At 61.8% G+C, this 16,852-nt stretch overlaps 7 protein-coding genes across 7 annotated transcripts; 3 read left to right on the top strand and 4 right to left on the bottom strand.

The window, feature by feature from the left end:
• Positions 1–1,082: 1,082 nt before the first annotated feature.
• On the top strand, positions 1,083–2,265 carry HRR25 (serine/threonine protein kinase; the record flags this gene model as incomplete). The annotated part of the gene is made up of 3 exons (XM_069349566.1): positions 1,083–1,176; positions 1,228–1,420; positions 1,473–2,265. 3 exons carry the CDS (start codon positions 1,083–1,085, stop codon positions 2,263–2,265), a joined length of 1,080 nt encoding a protein of 359 aa, XP_069213110.1.
• A 1,078-nt stretch (positions 2,266–3,343) lies between these two features.
• On the bottom strand, positions 3,344–4,678 carry YET3 (Endoplasmic reticulum transmembrane protein 3; the record flags this gene model as incomplete). Its single annotated transcript, XM_069349565.1, has 10 exons — positions 3,344–3,376; positions 3,424–3,494; positions 3,550–3,771; positions 3,819–3,850; positions 3,919–4,032; positions 4,079–4,095; positions 4,147–4,198; positions 4,472–4,550; positions 4,607–4,619; positions 4,673–4,678. 10 exons carry the CDS (start codon positions 4,676–4,678, stop codon positions 3,344–3,346), a joined length of 639 nt encoding a protein of 212 aa, XP_069213109.1.
• Positions 4,679–5,121: 443 nt separating this feature from the next.
• On the top strand, positions 5,122–7,311 carry Q8F55_000913 (uncharacterized protein; the record flags this gene model as incomplete). The annotated part of the gene is made up of 5 exons (XM_069349564.1): positions 5,122–5,136; positions 5,188–5,553; positions 5,591–5,738; positions 6,149–6,344; positions 6,384–7,311. 5 exons carry the CDS (start codon positions 5,122–5,124, stop codon positions 7,309–7,311), a joined length of 1,653 nt encoding a protein of 550 aa, XP_069213108.1.
• A 353-nt stretch (positions 7,312–7,664) lies between these two features.
• ARL1 (Arf GTPase arl1) lies at positions 7,665–8,562 on the bottom strand (the record flags this gene model as incomplete). Its single annotated transcript, XM_069349563.1, has 7 exons — positions 7,665–7,689; positions 7,724–7,983; positions 8,025–8,058; positions 8,124–8,139; positions 8,186–8,251; positions 8,301–8,352; positions 8,455–8,562. 7 exons carry the CDS (start codon positions 8,560–8,562, stop codon positions 7,665–7,667), a joined length of 561 nt encoding a protein of 186 aa, XP_069213107.1.
• A 513-nt stretch (positions 8,563–9,075) lies between these two features.
• Q8F55_000911 (uncharacterized protein) lies at positions 9,076–10,057 on the top strand (the record flags this gene model as incomplete). Its single annotated transcript, XM_069349562.1, has 3 exons — positions 9,076–9,135; positions 9,170–9,748; positions 9,794–10,057. The coding sequence occupies 3 exons, from the start codon at positions 9,076–9,078 to the stop codon at positions 10,055–10,057; spliced, it is 903 nt and encodes a 300-aa protein (XP_069213106.1).
• An 84-nt stretch (positions 10,058–10,141) lies between these two features.
• Positions 10,142–13,908, bottom strand: Q8F55_000910 (uncharacterized protein; the record flags this gene model as incomplete). Its single annotated transcript, XM_069349561.1, has 10 exons — positions 10,142–10,156; positions 10,207–10,588; positions 10,625–11,489; positions 11,802–13,118; positions 13,167–13,245; positions 13,281–13,324; positions 13,359–13,535; positions 13,584–13,605; positions 13,657–13,830; positions 13,870–13,908. The coding sequence occupies 10 exons, from the start codon at positions 13,906–13,908 to the stop codon at positions 10,142–10,144; spliced, it is 3,114 nt and encodes a 1,037-aa protein (XP_069213105.1).
• Positions 13,909–14,181: 273 nt separating this feature from the next.
• MES1 (methionine--tRNA ligase mes1) lies at positions 14,182–16,749 on the bottom strand (the record flags this gene model as incomplete). The annotated part of the gene is made up of 10 exons (XM_069349560.1): positions 14,182–15,184; positions 15,228–15,363; positions 15,403–15,522; positions 15,568–15,925; positions 15,977–16,118; positions 16,173–16,229; positions 16,279–16,349; positions 16,388–16,429; positions 16,477–16,577; positions 16,629–16,749. The coding sequence occupies 10 exons, from the start codon at positions 16,747–16,749 to the stop codon at positions 14,182–14,184; spliced, it is 2,151 nt and encodes a 716-aa protein (XP_069213104.1).
• Positions 16,750–16,852: the final 103 nt, after the last annotated feature.

The raw sequence follows: 16,852 nt of genomic DNA, 5'->3' as shown, positions 1-16,852 counted from the left end.
GTGACACCTTCCCCGCTCGTCCCGGAGCACCATCACTCTACCACCACCCAACCAACCAACCCACACCCACACCCACCCACGCAGCAGCTGACTCTCTCGCGTCGTCCCATTGTTCATTCCTTCATCACCTCTTACCCATTCGTCATCATCGTATCGATATCAACACGGGCACCCGTGCGCCTTGACGTCGTTCCCTCGTGCATCGTCGCCCCCCTTCCCTCGCCCACCTCACACAAACCACGACACCGCACTCCCGCTCTTGGACGGCTACTTGTCTCATTAGCCCCGCCCCCTTGCACGCCCTGGTCCGCCGCCCCTTCGCACCGATCCTCTCGACTGTTGCCATTGGCAGTAGTATCACCTCGTCCACATACACTGGCGGCCCCTCCGACGTCTAGTGCATCTGCCATTGCATTCGTCGAACCACTACACGACCTCGCGTGCCCATTTCGTACCCCTTCCCCCCACACACAACAAGACTAGGTGAGTTCCTTGTCACGCAACACTGGTGCGCCTCCACGACGCCCGCCTTGCACTGCAGTGCATGCCCGTCCTTTGCGGGCACGCCCACCACTCGCCCGCGCATGCATTGTGACGGGCAGTGTCGGTGCAAGGGCCACCAGCTTGCGACGTGGAGTATTCAAATTTGATTGCTGACCACTACTCCTCTCTGTGCCCTCCTCGACTCGCCCCTCGCCTCCTCGACGTTCCCACTGCTCGTCTCGACCGTCTCCTTTGTCCCGCCGTGACCGGATATCGTTAAAACGTTGTGCTGTCTCCACTTGTTTGGTGTAACCCATCACTCGTTCGTCACTCCAATTCCCATTCTGCACGAACCCCCCTCCCACGCGGCGCTCGTGACTTGCCCATTGTTCTCCCCTCCTTTCCCGCTACCTTTTGTTTGCCCCCAACCGCTTTTGGTGCTTTTCATCACTGGCTCCTCTTCAACTCGTCGTCTCGCCATCGTCAACTCGTCCAACTTGACGTTGACGTCACCCTCGTTCAACTCTTCGTCCAACTCTTCCTTCAAAACGCCTCGTGTTCGTCAACCCCACCACCTGCACCGCTCCAACCCATACACAATGGCGTACTCCCAACAGCCCAGGATGACTTCCATGGACCTTCGCGTTGGCGGCAAGTACCGCATCGGCAAGAAGATTGGCAGCGGCTCGTTCGGTATGTGGAGAGACGCAGGCCGAGGCGGACGTCAGCTGACTAAACAAACAGGTGACATTTACCTTGGTGTCAACATCGTTTCGGGTGAGGAGGTCGCTATCAAGCTCGAGTCCGTCAAGGCCAAGCACCCCCAGCTCGAGTATGAGTCCAAGGTGTACAAGTCGCTCGCCGGCGGCGTCGGTGTTCCCTTCGTTCGCTGGTACGGTACCGAGTGTGACTACAACGCCATGGTCCTTGACCTTCTGTGAGTACCCGAGGCCCGGTCAGTGTACGTGACGAGGCTGACGTTGCGCCAGCGGCCCCTCGCTCGAGGACCTCTTCAACTTCTGCAACCGCAAGTTCAGCCTGAAGACGGTGCTTCTCCTTGCCGACCAGCTTATCTCGCGTGCCGAGTACATCCACTCGCGCAACTTCATCCACCGCGACATTAAGCCCGACAACTTCCTCATGGGCATTGGCAAGCGCGGCAACCAGGTCAACGTCATCGACTTTGGACTCGCCAAGAAGTACCGTGACCCCAAGACGCACCTCCACATCCCCTACCGCGAGAACAAGAACCTCACCGGCACTGCTCGTTACACCTCGATCAACACCCACCTGGGTGTCGAGCAGTCGCGTCGTGACGACCTCGAGTCTCTTGGCTACGTTCTCATGTACTTCCTCCGCGGCCAGCTCCCGTGGCAGGGCCTCAAGGCTGCCACCAAGAAGCAGAAGTACGACCGCATCATGGAGAAGAAGATGACGACCCCTACCGATGTCCTCTGCCGCGGTTTCCCCAACGAGTTCGCCATCTACCTCAACTACTGCCGTTCGCTCCGCTTCGACGACAAGCCCGACTACTCGTACCTCCGCAAGCTCTTCCGCGACCTCTTCGTCCGTGAGGGCTTCCAGTACGACTACGTCTTTGACTGGTCGGTCCAGCCCCCCAAGGTCACCGAGACCCGTGAGCCCCGCGACGAGTCGCAGAAGTTCCGCATGGCGCCTGAGGCTCACCTCACTGGCCTCGCCCAGGACCCCAAGCAGGAGCCCCAGCGCCAGCTCCGTTCGCAAACGCGTAACATTGCCCGTGAGCAGCAGGGTGGCTGGTAAGATGGAAGAGCAGAAGGTGCGCGGGCATGCTGTTCGACCTTACCCAAAGGTTACGACATGATCCTGCGGCCCGGCACACCAGTGAAGTGCGGTAGGAGCAGACGATGGTGGATGGCAGCGGTCGCGGATGCGTAGGAGCCCCTCGGTTCGGCTCGCCACGGAATATCCCCACTGAGCGGACGTCGCTGCACCGCCAGTCCCGATTCCCCGGCGCCATGGCTCCGGTTAACGCACAATCCCCGACTTCCCCAATTGTCTGCATTATTCTCTGCACCCGACTCAAGTTTCAACACACGCGATACCCCCAACTCGACTACAAGTCTCATCTTTCCACCCATTGACTCGATCCACGCCACCCCCCCACCCTTAATCTATACCCCCCGTCGCCACTTGCGCAGCCGCCTAGGACTGCGCAGGCTTAGGTCCCGGTTCATTTGCGGCGTCAACGATCCGATCCAACTCTTCTCGCAGCGCTGTCGCTGCGCTACCTCATCAGCTGCGGCTCTGGCAGTGTCCTCCCTGGGCACAGCCGTCCGCCCACCTCGCCCGTACAACAGTCCACGACCCCTTCCCTCTCCCTCCCCCTGACACACCTTATCCTTTCCCTCTCTCACACGACAACAGCCTAGCGTCGGTCACAGCTCCGAGTCCCTGTTTGCCCCCCTCATGGCACGAATGCCAAGGTTGGGCGCGGGAGGGCGCCGTATCCGTGTGATGTGCTAGCTACTGTGCGCCTCCAGTGTGTGCTGGCTGCCTCCATAAGTTCTGTGATGATGCATGTTAGGTTGATAATGTCGTTTGTGACTCCAGGCACTTGATTGCGACCGGGTCATGAGTGGTGATGTCAGAGGTGCAACGGCTAGGAACTGATGATGTAAAGACACGAGGCCAGACTGAGCCGATTATGTTCCTTCATAATTGGCACCCGCGGGCTCCTGAAACAAAAGTCCTGGTATGCAAAAGGTCGAGGTGGAGTCCACCTCTGGAAACAGCAGACGAAGCGACTGGCATATAGGTGTATGATAAAAACAGCGGGCTACTCGCACAGATGTATGTCCACACTAGCCATATTTTGAAGTTAGTCGGCCTTCTTGTCAGAGACTGAGCCAGTCTGGGGGCATTAGCACGGGGGTGACATTGCAAACCGAGCCAACTCACGGCCTTGTTGTGCTCGTCAGCGAGGCGGTTGTACTCGTTAGCCTGCTGCGAGGCCTGCTTCTTGAGGTTGTCTGGGGTGTGGTGTAAGCATCTCTGACGCAATGATGAATGAACACCACGACCCACCAAAGTCGCGGTCCTTGGCCTGGAGGGCCTTGTTCTCGGCCTCAAGCTCCTTGACACGGGCGCGGAGCTGCTCGGTCTCCGAGGCACCGGTGGCCTTGCCGCCCTTGCTGTCCTTGCCGGTGAGGGCGTTGAGCTCCTCCTGGGTGTGGATGAAGTCGAGGATGATGTAGAAGACGCGCGAGAGGATGAGCGAGAGGAAGAGGGTCGCTCCGGTGAGGTAGACTGCGTGGGTTAGTACTGCGTTTGTTGTATCACTGCATCATACTCACGGTTACGCTGGGCGTAGAAACGGCGGGCCGCGCTGCGGGCATCAGTTGCTGATCGCTGAAAACTGCGAGGCGTGGGTAAGGTAGCGGTTGTAATACTCACTAGGTCGTCTCGGCGCGAACGTCGGCCATCTCCTGCTTCTGCTTGGCGTACGCGCCCTCCTGCGCGATACGGACCATGCGCTGGAGCGCATCGATGAAGAGGACGGCGACGAAGCTGCGGTGTGTGAGTGCCCGTGTGCCGGCCGCCGCGTAAGCCTCACATGAAGGTGATCTTGAGCTGGACGGTGTCAGTTGCTGCTATTGAGGTCAAGAACAGTAAAGCACTCACAGCGTACTGGACCTTTGCGACAATGGGGTTCTCGCTCAGGAAGTGGAACATGCTGCGTGGCGTTAGTTGAGAAGAGACGCCGAGTGGCGAGGCTGTGCTTCCTGCCACGACAGCGGCCCGAGGAGCGCCCCCTCCACTCCCACCCCCTCCTCACACCGCTCGCGCTGCCGCTAGCAGATGAGGTGTCCCCATCCGCTCACCATGCTGCGCGAGCAAGACTTATCGGCACCACCACAACCCCACCGCTCCTCGGGCCTCAGTGCCAGACGCGCATCCACTATCTCCGACTCGCCCACCTCGCCTTGTGCCACACACTCGCACTCACCGCTTACGCAGGGTAAAGGGCATAGGCGCAATGATGGCCGAGAAGAGGGCAATCTCGGACATGAGAAGCCCAAAGCACACTGTGGAGTCAGACGACGGGCCAGGGAAGGTGGGCCGAGGGGGCCGAGAAGCGTACTGGAGTAGTAGAGCTGGCGGATGTCAGTGTGTGTGAGTGTGGTGGGTGCGAGGTGGCGCGACGCACTGTCATGGTGGCTGAGGGAGAGCTGGGTTTGTTGGGTGAGTCTCTTGCAAGGAGTGTGAAGATGTGGTGGTGGTGGTGATGTCGAGAGTGAATAAAGAGGAGCGTGGATTGTGATGTCAACTGAGGGGTCGAGGATCGTCGCGCCAACGCCAGTGATGCAATACGTGGCTGGCTGGCCGGGCAGCCCACCCAGCCAGCCAGCCAGTCCAACTTTAGATGGAGCAAAGGGGTAATCGACGTCATGGCTCATCCACCCGCCGCTGCCTCGCCCCTCCGCCACTTTCCCATAACGCCGGCAGGGCGCGCAGGGCGGCGCGGCGCAGAGTGAGCAATCGAGGTGGTCATTGCCCGGGTTGGGTTTCGAGACGACAACAAGCTACGAGGTAAATCCACTCCGACTAGCAACAACATCAACATTAACACACACAAACACACACGCAAAACTCAAAATGGCCGACTTACAGGTACGCAGCAGCAGGCAGCAACTCGAACCCCCCCCCACTCACACGCAGCAGGCCTTTGACGAGCTGCTCGACAAGACGGTGCGCGCACCGCGTCTGTCGGGCACCAAAGTCAAGGAGCTCTTGGCCCTCACAGAGGACAAGCTCGTCGCACACGACCACCATATTGTGACATCGCTCCTCCGCCTCAACGGGTCACTGCCGCCGGCAAGCACACAGCGCATCTCCAGCCTGTATGTGTTTGATGCGATCGCGCGCCAGGCAAAGGCGGCGGTGAGCAAGGGCATTGGGCGGACAGTGTCGACCGAGCGCGGGCAGGGCACACAAGCGGGCCTGCTCGCCAAGATGGAGGGGGTTGTGGGCAGCATTGTCGATGGCATGGTCGACGACGGCAGCGGGGGCGTGTGGTCCGAGGGAAGGGTGGGTCACGGCGGTGCGCGGGCGAGCTGACAAGCAGGACAAGACACGCAAGATTATCGAAATTTGGCGCAAGGGGAGCACGTTCCCCGACGAGTGCATCAACGGCCTGGCCGCGGTCATCGCATCGGCATCAACGCCATCAGCACAGACTACGCCGCCGGCGGGCGAGGGAGGGTTAAAATCAGGTAAATGTTTGTTCTGTTTGACTGTTGTTGTGGGGACGGACGGACGAGGCGATCCCAGGCGCGACGGCGACGCGACGACACGGACGCTTGAACGCCGATGCCCGACCGTCGCCGCGCGCTGCTCTGACCCGTGGCTCACCTCTTCGACGACGGGGCTGGCCGTGGCCAAGCCGACTAACCTTGCGCAACAACCAGTGTATAACCTCGGTTGTAGACCCCTACACTCGAAACGACACACACACCCTCCACACGCATGCATCCCTTTCGCTGCCATTGCAGACGCGCGTGGAACGCGGGCTAGAGAGTAAAAGGACCACGCGTCGTCCTAGGACGCGCGGGAAAGATAGGTGCCGTGTGCTTGTGTTGCTGCGTCGTGTCCCTAAGAAATGAGCATTGCTGAGACGAGGCAGCTACGCGTTCCACCACGCCGCCGGTTGCGCCGCCGGCTCACCTGTTGGCCAAGTACGGCCGCGGGGGCTCTGGCGCGGGGTCGCCGCTGAAGAGCGCGTCGCCGGCGCCGGCGCCAGCCCAGGCCGGCCAGCTGCCGCCCGAGATCATGGCGCTGCTGGGCGTCAAGTCTGCCGACCAGAAGGCGGCCGAGGCGAAGTGAGTGGCCTTGCGGAGCGAGCGGAGCTGACGCCGCAGGGCCGAGACGAATTCGGCACTCGACGCCGTGCTCGCTGGTGTGCGTGGCGCCGCGCCAGCGGCCCCGGCCCCAGCGCTCGACCTGACGGCGCTGGCGAACCTCAAGAACCTGAGCGGGCTGGCTCAGCCCGCCCCGGCGCCGCAGCAGCGCGACGACCGGCCTCCACAGGCAGAGCGGTACCGCGGCGGCCCGTCGCACGAGCGCCGGCCGAGCGGGGGGCCGGGCGGGCGGGCGCGCTCGCGCAGCCCCGAGCGGCGGTGGGAGCGGGGTGAGCGGGGTGAGCGGGGGTACGAGCGCGGCGGGGAGCGGTACGACGCGCGCGAGCGGTCGCCGCGGCGCGAGTACGGGCGCGAGCGCGAGTACGACCGCCGCGACCAGCGCGACGCGCGCGAGCGCTCACCCCCGCCCCCGCCCGCGCCGGCGCGGCGCGAGTTCGACCGCCCGCCCCGCCCGCCAGCAGGCCTCCCGCCCAAGCCCGCGCCCTCTGGCCTGCCGCCCCGCCCGGCGGGCCCGCCGCCTCCGCCGCCGCGCGAGGCCCCGCAGAGCCACTACGCGCTGCCTGCGAGCCTGCCGTCCCGGCCTCAGCCGGCGGGGCAGCAGCACCAGCACCAGCACCAGCACCAGCAGCAGCATCAGCCGGCTCAGCACCAGCCCCCTCAGCAGGCCGCGCCGGCCAACCCCACCACCCTCGCATCGTTCGACCTCGCGTCCTTCAACCCCACGTCGCCCGACTCGTGGGCCGAGCTCGCGGCCGCGTGGCAGGCCAGCACGGGCCGCCCCGCAAACCAGCTCGAGCTCATGCACTTTCTCAGCACGGGCCAGGCCCCCGTGGGCGGGGGTATGGGCATGGGCGGCGGCATGGGTGGCGGCATGGGTGGCATGGGTGGCATGGGCATGGGCGGCATGGGCACGGGCAACGGCTTCTAGCCGGCCCCACTAGCATTGCATCAGTTGTGTAGCATTTGTACCTTTACGCATGGAGTCGCATGGGGCATGGGCATGGGCATGGCGCTGGCTGGCATGGCGCAGGCTGGCATGGCGCGGGCATCGTGGCAGCTGTTAGTGGCGCGCTCGCGACGCGTCGTCGACGCGCAGCCCGTCGCCGTCGCCCTCCCCGTCGCACTCTACACAGTGCATCTAGGATATCGCCATGTGATATGCTGCAGACATGAGCGGCCGTGGCCATGGTCTCGTACACCAGCGGGGCAGCCCCGAGTCGTCGAACGGAGAGAGAGAGAGGAGAAGAGAAAGAGAGAATTATGCAGTGGATATCGGAGCCGTTACTTCTGAATTATGCTGACGAGCCTGGGCGTGAGTCATACTCGAGGCCAGCACCTACCAGTCCAACCCATCCTCGAGCCCCTCGCCCTTGGTCGCACACGACCCGCGCACGCTCCACTCGCGCCCCTTCTCCTGGCCCGCGAGGCCGAGCTTGTCCGAGATGTCGGCGGGTGACAAGGCGCCGGCGACGTCCTGCTTGTTGGCAAAGACGAGGACGGGGACGTTTTTGAGCTCCTCCTCGGCCAGCATTGTCAAGAGTTCTGAGCGCGACGTGGCCAGGCGCGCCGCGTCGGCAGAGTCAATCACGTAGATGATTGCCTGGGGGTCAGCGCTGCGAAGGTGAGCACAGCGCAACTTACCTGCGTGTTGGCGTAGTAACATCGCCAGTATGGTCTGCGGGGTTAGTCCTGTGCTAATCTGTGCCAGTAGGCACCGCGTTCGCGGCCTCTCTCCCTCACCGGATACTCGACTGGCCTGCAGAGTCAGCACGTCGTCGGCAGCACCGCCGCGCCTTACGCACCTCCAAGATCCCACACCTGGAAGTTGATGTTCTTGTACTGCACCGTCTCGACGTTGAATCCAATGGCTGGGGTGTGAGCTGCGGCCTTGGCGCGACCATGCCGGCCCCAACGTACTTGGGATCGTCGACACGACCTCTCCAATTTGCAAGCGGTACAGGATCGTTGTCTGCGCGTGTGAGCGGCGTCGGCGGACGCGGACACGCCGCTGGCCCCTCTAGACGGGGATCTCGCGCCGCCGATTAAGGTTTCCACCAGCACCAGCACCCACCTTGCCTGCCGAATCGAGGCCGACCATGAGGATGCGGACCTCCTTGTCCTTGCCCCAGAACGCGAGGGACGAGAGGGACGAGTAGATCCTCGAGAGCGAGAGGCCCATGGTTGGGGTGGGGGTGGGGGTGGGCGAGGGGGAGGGAGACGATGGGGATGCGCTGGCGCTATGCGGTCCGGGGTGCGGCTATGCTCGTGGCCTGGTTTGTCGGCGTGCTCGTGCTCGTCGTGTTGCTCGTGCTGCGCGTAAGATGCTGGTGCTGCGCCGGCTGGCGGATGAGTGAGAAGCGTAGGTGGTGGAGATGGGTCGAGTGTGCTTACGCAAAAGCAGATGGTGTCAAGGTCTTTGTGGTGACGGGGAGCACCGAGCAGCAAGCAGCAGCAGGCAGCACGCACGGCGCACGCGGCAGGCACGACGCACCCAGTCGGTCCTAGGTCATTTCAATTTCATTTCAGCCCGCGCGGCGCCAATTCAAATGGGCCATTACAAACTTGCCCCTAATGGCGACGCGGCGACGTGACCTGATCAAGGACCACGTGGCCGCCGATCGCGGGGCCTAAGGCAAGGAGAGGTGGAGGTATGAAATTTCCAGTGTCCGTCGCCGTCAACAACACATACACCATGAGCAGCGCGACCGAGACAAAAGACGAGCGCAGGGCACGCCGCAAGGCCGAGAAGGAGGTGGGTGGGCGTGATGGCGTCGTGCTGACGACAGGCCAAGGCTGCCGCTGCCGGCGACGCGACCGAGGCGCCCGAGGAGACCAAGGAGGAGCGGAGGGCACGGAGGGCGGCCAAGAAGGCGGCCAAGGCGGAGGGGGTGACGGAGGAGGAGAGCGACAAGAAGGAGAAGAATGAGAAGAAGGACAAGAAGGAGAAGAAGGACAAGGAGGGCAAGGAGGGCAAGGCCGACAAGAAGGACAAGGCCGACAAGAAGCGGAAACGCGACGCCGCCGAGACCGATGCCGCCCCCGCCCCCGCCGACCCCCCCGCCGAGGCCAAGCCGCCCAAGCGCCCAAAAGGGAGCAAGAAGGCCAACGCGGCGGCCCTCGCGGCCGGCGTGACGACGCTCTCGTCCGACGTGTTCGCGGACCCGACGCTCTCCGACGCGGCGAAGAAGGGCATCGCGTACGCGCAGGCCTTTGCCGCGCGCGACACGCCCGGCGCCGCCTGGAAGTTCCAGAAGGCCAAGCAGGGCTGGCTGCTCCGCCATGTCTTTTCTCCTGCTGACGTGCCGGAGGGGTACGTTGGCGCTGTTGTGGGATACCTCGCCACTGTGGTGGGCGGGGCGCGGGCGGTACGTTGCTGTAGTGGCGGGGACGGTGGGATGCTGACGCCTCAGGCGCTTGTGAGCAGGGCCAAGGACGTGCGGGACGGCAAGAAGACGGATGACGAGGCCAAGCCCGCTGAGGAGAAGGGAGAGGCCGAGGCCGAGAGCAAAACCGAGAGCAAGACCGAGAGCAAGGACGGCGCCGCTGCCGCCGACGTCAACGAGCCCGCCCCCGAGCCCGCGCCAGAGACACCGGCCGACGCCGACGCCGAAGCCGCCGCGGCCGTCGCCAAGGCCCGCGCAGAGCGCCTCCTCGCCGCCATGGGCGAGGCATGAGCCCGCCCCACCTCACCAGCCTACTACCATGCAATGCCATTGCTACATTGTACAAATGACGGGCGTGAAGCCCAAGATACTGCTCTAGTCTTTCGGCCACTGAGGCGTCAGCGAGCACCAAACCCCCGCAGCACCAATCCCCCACTCACCTCCAGATACGCCTTGTACAGCGGATCAATCACCTCGCGCACCCTTTCCAGATGTCGATTGAGCTCGTGGATCTCGCGGCGCAGCACCTCGGCCTGAGTGTGCGCCGGCGTGCCCGCCACAATGTTCCCCAAAGCCCTGACCGCCTCCGTATTGCGATCGATCCTCGCATTGTAGCCGCCCATCTCGTCCTCGAGGACGCGAATCTTACCCTTGAGATCCTTGCGCGTGCCACGTTCCTCGACGCATGCTCGCACCGCCTGCCCGCACCTGAGCCCACAGTATGGGCATGTCGTTGCCGCCGTCCGTCCCATCTTTAACACACGAAGAATCTGCTTGAGAACGGGGTACACCGAGTCGCTGGGCGTAAACCGTTTCAGAGCCCTGTACGTCAGCGAGAGGCCACCACCCATTACGCACTCTTCGATGCTTTCCGGACCAGCCTTGACAACAGGGCACTGCGAAGTGCTGTGAAACACTTCACTGCGGCAGATGGCACAACCCTGGAATGGCTGGTACTCGTTCCCCGTGTTGTCGCTCGGCCGTGGGCGTTTTACCACAGCCGGACGGTCGTTTGCGTCACCGTCGAGATCGATAGGGCGGCGCTTGGAACCGGCCGCGTCACGACTCTTGTTGCTCGCCCTGCTGCTCGGCCGTCTGGCCAGTTTTCTGCGTTCGCGATGCGCCACAAGCATCTTTTCGACCGCATCCAAGCCCTTCTGCTTGTCCTCGGGCAGCTCGTCGCCCTGCAGGATTTGATCTCTGAACGTCTCCAAGTCCTCCTCGGGCACAAGGTTGGGACAGTCTCTGAGGGCATGGTGTTCGTTGCACCAGTAGCACTCGTCGTCGCCCTTCTTGGGCGCGTGGATGTCGAATCGCGACGAATCGCCCAGCTGCAGGGCACTTGGCGGTTGAGCAGACTTCCCTTCGCTTGGTCTCTTGTTGCCGGTCAACGAAATGGTCGTGCGGCTGGGAGCTGGTCCAGATGTGCCAGCGGACAGGGGTCTTGAAGGAGCGGCTGGAGCGGCTGGGGCGGCAGGTGCCGGTTCGGCAGCTGGCGCCTTCTCTTGGTGGTGCGCAGGGTTGGTGGCAGACCCATTGGCCTGAGCAGCGTGGCCATCCGCTCTGTTCTGAGACAGCAGCTGGGCGCCATTCCGGAGTGGGTTCGCACCAGCAGCGTATTGGGGCTGCGGCATTTGAAGCTGCACGTCCGCCCGAGGAGCCACGCCAGCAGCAGGTTGCTGTTGAGGCTGGGTCACGGGCACCCACTGTGGCTGTGGTCTCCCTAGGTGAATCGTACTCGGCACAGCGCGGGGTTGGGCGACGTTGTACGCAGGCTGCGCATGTTGTGGTTGGACTTGCGGTTGCTGCATTGCCGCTGCCTGCTGCGGAACCGCTCGGCCAAGATGTACCGCCTGTTGCACAGGTGAGCCGAACTGGGCCATATGCTGATTGAACTGTGCCCGAGTCTGGTTTGCCAAGTGCTCTTGCTCGTGTTGCAGTCGTCGCTGTGCGGCTAGCCGTGCCTCCTCTTGCCGCGCTTGCTGCGCACGGCGATGTTGCTCTTGCTGCTGTTTGAGTCGCGTTTCCTGCCCACGGCGATCTGCTTCCGATCGGTCCCAGATCGGTTCGTCGGTGTTGAAAAAGTACTTGGCGAGCTGTACCGTGGCCGGTATCATGTACAGCGGCGGACGCTTGTCCTGCTTGCGCAACTGATCTGCCAGCCCGGCCAGGTGCTTGTAGAGCGTTTCACGATGTGAGAGCGGCCCTCCAACATCCACCATGCTCCCCCATATCCCCGTAATCGCCTGTTGGTTCTTCACGTGGGGAGAAGAGATGAGCTCCTCAGCCAGGGTTCGAAGCATATCACGCGCCAGAGACATCTTGTTGGCGTGATGTGCTGTTCGAGCCGGATTGGCTGGAGGTGCGATCTGGGGCTGCACAGCCGTCGGTGTGCCGTTGGGGACGAGTAGGATGCCTTCCTGTACCACCGTTACCGGGACCTGAGTCGGTGGGTGATCAGCGAGGTTCTGCATGCGTTGCAGAATTTCGTCGGCCCTGTCCACCGATGCGTGTGCGAGTGTCGAAGGCCCCGGTCCAGCAGTCGCCGTCGCAGCAGGCTCGTTGGCCATAGAGGCAGCGAGTTTCTTGCCCTGCTGGTGTGCTCTGAGCAGTTCTCGCTCATGTTTTGTGAGCTTTTGCTTGCCGGACAGTTTCCCTGCCAGCATGCCGCCCAAACTGTTTCTCGTCCCCTCATTGAGGTCGGAGAAGTCGATCTCGTCGGAAACCTCGTCTTCCGAATCCGAGTCCTGCACGGGCGCAACAAAGTCGTTGTCGGGTGTAGCCTCCTTGCCCTTGCCCTTGCGTCCCTTCTTCTTTGGCGTATCTGGCTCGTCGTCGATGACATAGCTCTTGGGTTGCGTCTTGCGCCGTAAACGGCCTTTGCTCATCTGAGCCTCAAGCGCTTCCTGTCGTTGGCGCTCCAGCTCCTTGTCGGCGTTCTCGACGAACGTAAGCCAGCTGTTCTCGTCAAAGTCTTGAGGTTCCTCCGAGTCTTCTTGATCCACCGCGTCCCGGCGCTGGCCTTCGTTCGTCTCCCAGACCTTGGCGAACGAGAAGCCCATCGTTTCCTTGGTGCCACTCTTCCCCTTCGCCGCCTCCCGCTCTTTCTCCTTCTCCCTCTCGTCCAGGCGCTTGGCCTCCTCCTCGGCCTCCTTCTCGGCCCCGTCGATCAGTTCTTCGACCTTCTGGGTGGTCCAGATCCGATCTTGCGTGGTCTCGTCGGCTTTGCTGATCGCTTCGGCGCCGTACAGCAAGAGGTCATCTAGTTCTCCTTCCTCGGTCTCTTGGCCCATTTTCTGGACAACAAGGTGGTCGAGCACGAGCTTCTTCTTTCCGTTGGCCATGATCCGGGCTGGCATGTCAGGGGGCGCCCCACTACGGCCCACTGCGGCCCACTTACACTCGACTGCGTTCTCCGACATGAGCTTGAACACCAGGACCGGTTTCTTCTGGCCATAACGATGGCTACGGGCAATGGCCTAGATGTTAGCGGCAATCATACCCACTAACACACCTGCAGATCCTGGTGGGGGTTGAAGTCGGGATCATAAACAACCACTGTCGTCAGCCTTGCGCCGGCATCACAACACACCAGCATCCGCCGTGGCAAGATTGATGCCGACGCCGCCAGCACGGGTCGTCAACAAGAAGATAAAATAGTCGGAGTTCTCGGCGTTGAACTTGTCCATGTCCTTCTGACGTCGCACCTGGCTCACATCACCGTCGAGGCGCAGGTACTTGTACCCTTCGCCGATGAGGAAGTCTTCGACTGGGCGGTGTCAGTTGTGCGCGGGGGTTTCCACAACGTCACACTCACTCCTGTCCAGGGCCATCTTGAACTGGGAGATCGGCCGTCAGTCACCGCGCTACGCCCCCAGCACAGGACCCACCTGGCTGAAGAGCAGCACCCGTCGCCCACGCCGCTTGAGGCTTGGGAGGAGCTTCTTGAGGAACAGGAGCTTGCCACTCGCGTCCGTCAATCGCTTCTGCTGCTCCTCTGGAGACAGATCCAGGTTCTCGAGGCTGGGATCTGCGAGGTAAGGGTGCTGGCACACCTTCCTCAGCTGAGCACTGTTAGCGGAGGCTGGCCTGTGGGAACCCACCTCCATGAGGATGTTGTTGATAGAACCGGCTCGCTTCATCTTGGCGACACCCTCCTCGGGCTACCTGAATAAAACGAGCTAGCTGACGCGTTTCTGTCGCGACTGTCAATGTGCAAGGAAAGTGTAAAGCGTGAGAGGTGGTTCACGAGCCAAAGTCTCGTCATTGTTTGGCCAGACAGACGCGAGACGCGACATTCAAGTACACACGGAGATCGCGGCATGCCCGTTTCCACCTCCACCTCTCGAGTCCACTGCACCCACTGCACCTGCTATCATCATAATGTACCATATCGTCTACTACATAGTCAATGCTCAGATCTTGGCCTCCTTCAACTTCTTTTTGAGCTCGGTCAGCTCAGCCTTGAACTGCTTGGCACGCGCCGTCTCCTTCTCAACGTCGCCCTGGGCCTTGCCCGTGCGAATGCTCTTGACAACCTGGTTCTGCGCATCGACCTTGGCCTCAAGCTCGCGCTCCTCGGGAGACTTGGCAGCCTGAGCAGCAGCAGCCGCCTCGGCAGCAGCCTTCTTCTTCTTGGAAGAAGCGGCCCAGTTCGAGTCATGGTTGACGGCACCCTTGACGACTGGCTTGGCGTCACCGTTGCCAGCCTCGACGACCGCGTCGCCGCCGTACTTCTTCTGCCAGGCAGCCTCCTGCTCCTCGGGGTTGTCAATGCGCTTGAAGAGGTGCGCAGCCTGTCCGACCTTGTGGCCTGGCAGGATGTCGATCGAGAAGTAGTCGGGAAGCGCGCGAGCAGGGGCGTTGAGCTGCTTGAGGATGTCCTCGGAAGTGGAGGGGATGAAGGGGTGGAAGAGAACCGAGAGGTCGTAGATGAGGTTGATGGCGTTGAGGACGACCTGGGCGCAGCGCTCAGGGTGGTTGGCAAGAAGGGCATTGTCAAGACCGCTGTCCTGGAGGTACTGGTTGCCGCGGGCCGAGACGGCCATGGCCACGGACAGAGCATGACGGATCTTGGTGGCGTCCATCGACTCGCGGAACTCGACGAGGCGGGCGTTGACGTCCTTGACGAACTCGGCATCAATCTTCTCCCACTCGGTCGTGGGGTTGGCGGGGGGAACGACCTCACCGCCCTTGGTGTCGGCAGGGCCGGGGACAACCGAGGCGTACTTCAGGTTGGTGAACTTGATCACACGGTTGATGAAGTTTCCGAGGTTGGCAAGCAGCTCGTTGTTGATAGCGGCAATGAACTTGGACCACTGGAAAGCAGTGTCACCGGTCTCAGGGCGCTGAGAGATAAGGTAGTAACGCCAGACGGACGCGGGCTGGCCGATCTCCTGGGCCTGGTTGCCGAACACACTAAGGGCGTCAGCCGTAATTCTGTGGCTCCAGTGTGACCTACCCAACGTTTCGGCTCTTGCTGAACTTTGTGTCCTCATAGTTGAGGTACTGGGTGGCAGAGATGCGGTGCAGCTTGGTCCAGTCACGGCCGTCGGCGATCAGCGTGGAGGGGAAGAGGACAGTGTGGAAGTAGACGTCTGGGTTGTCAGCGTCCGCGCACGCAGTCTAGCACTCACTGTCCTTGCCCATGAACTGGTAGAGCTCGACGTCGTCGGGGTCGAACCACCAGTCACGCCACTTGTCAGTGTACGTCGAGGTGATCGAGATGTATCCGATGCAGGCGTCGAACCAGACGTCTGGGGTTGTTAGCCATCAAGCCTACTCAAGCCCACTCTACTGACAGATAACCTTGTCCTCGAGCTGCTTGTCCTCATCGGGGTTGCCGACCTTGGGCACCTGGACACCCCACTTGAGGTCACGGGTGACAGGACTGGGGCGGAGACCGTCTCCCAGCATGCGGGGCTCGACAATCTCTCCCTTGTCGTTGATGACGACATTGCCGGCCCACTTGCCCTTGATACGAGTCTTCTGCATCCATTCCTCGAGGTCCTTCTGAACCTTGTTCATGCTGAAGCACGCGTGGGTTGAAGGGCGGACAGACACCTTGTGGTTCTTGTTGCGCTTGCAACGGGGGTGGAGGAGCTCGGTGGGGGACGAGAAGGTGAGCGAGCACTTGTCGCACTGGTCGCCACGGGCATCCTGGCCGATGTTAGCTGATGTTGCACACGGTCACGCCACCGTCGTACTCACGTCGTAGCCACAGTTGGGGCAGACACCCTCAACGAAACGGTCGGCAAGGAAGAGCTTGTCGTCCTCGCAGTAGGTCTGGTCGGCGGTCTGGAGCTCGATAAAGTCGTTCTTGTGGATGTGCTTGTAAATGTCCTGCACGATCCTGTAAGGCCGTCAGTAACCGTTCCGACTCGAAATTGCGCGACATGTGACCCACTCGGTGTGCTCGGGAGTAGAGGTACGTCCCCACTCGTCAAAGCCAATGTCGAACCACCTGGAGGCGTCAGTTGAATCTCCACAGCTGGGCTCGTCACCAGGCTTACTTGTAGACCTCGGTGTGCAGGCCGTGGAACTTGGTGGTAAGCTCCATCGGGGAAACACCCTCCTCGAGCGCCTGGCAAGTCAGCGCAATTCCAGGGCGTCCAAGCCCACCTTCGTCTCGGTGGCGGTTCCATACTCGTCAGTGCCACAGATCTGAGCAATGTCAGCATTCTATCCCCAGCTGCTCGCGTGACACCAACGTAGAGGGTGCGGAGGTTGCGAGTCCTGTTGTAGCGGGCAAAGACGTCGGCCGAGAGGGTCGAGCCGATGATGTTACCGAGATGGGGGACGTTGTTCACGTCTGGGTAGGTGTCAGCTTATTGTTTGTCAAGACTGAGATCGTGTCACGCACAAGGGAGAGCTGAGGTGATGAGGATGTTGCGCTGGCCCTTCTTGGGGAGCACGGGACCCTTGGAGGGGTCGTGAATCTCCATGAGGAGGCCGTCCGCCTGACGGATCTTCCTGTCAGCCATTGTGTTGTCGAAGCCTAGGACGTGTAAAAGGAGCCTGTAGAGGTAGCTAAGAAGTGCAAAAAGTGTCGTTGTTGTTGCGCAAAGGACGAGGTTGAAGAGGATA

Source organism: Vanrija albida, assembly GCF_041260175.1.
Source record: "Vanrija albida strain AlHP1 chromosome Unknown contig_1, whole genome shotgun sequence".
Lineage (NCBI taxonomy): Eukaryota > Fungi > Basidiomycota > Tremellomycetes > Trichosporonales > Trichosporonaceae > Vanrija > Vanrija albida.
Note: the sequence above shows the minus strand (reverse complement) of the source record. Positions and strands in the feature narration are given on the sequence as shown.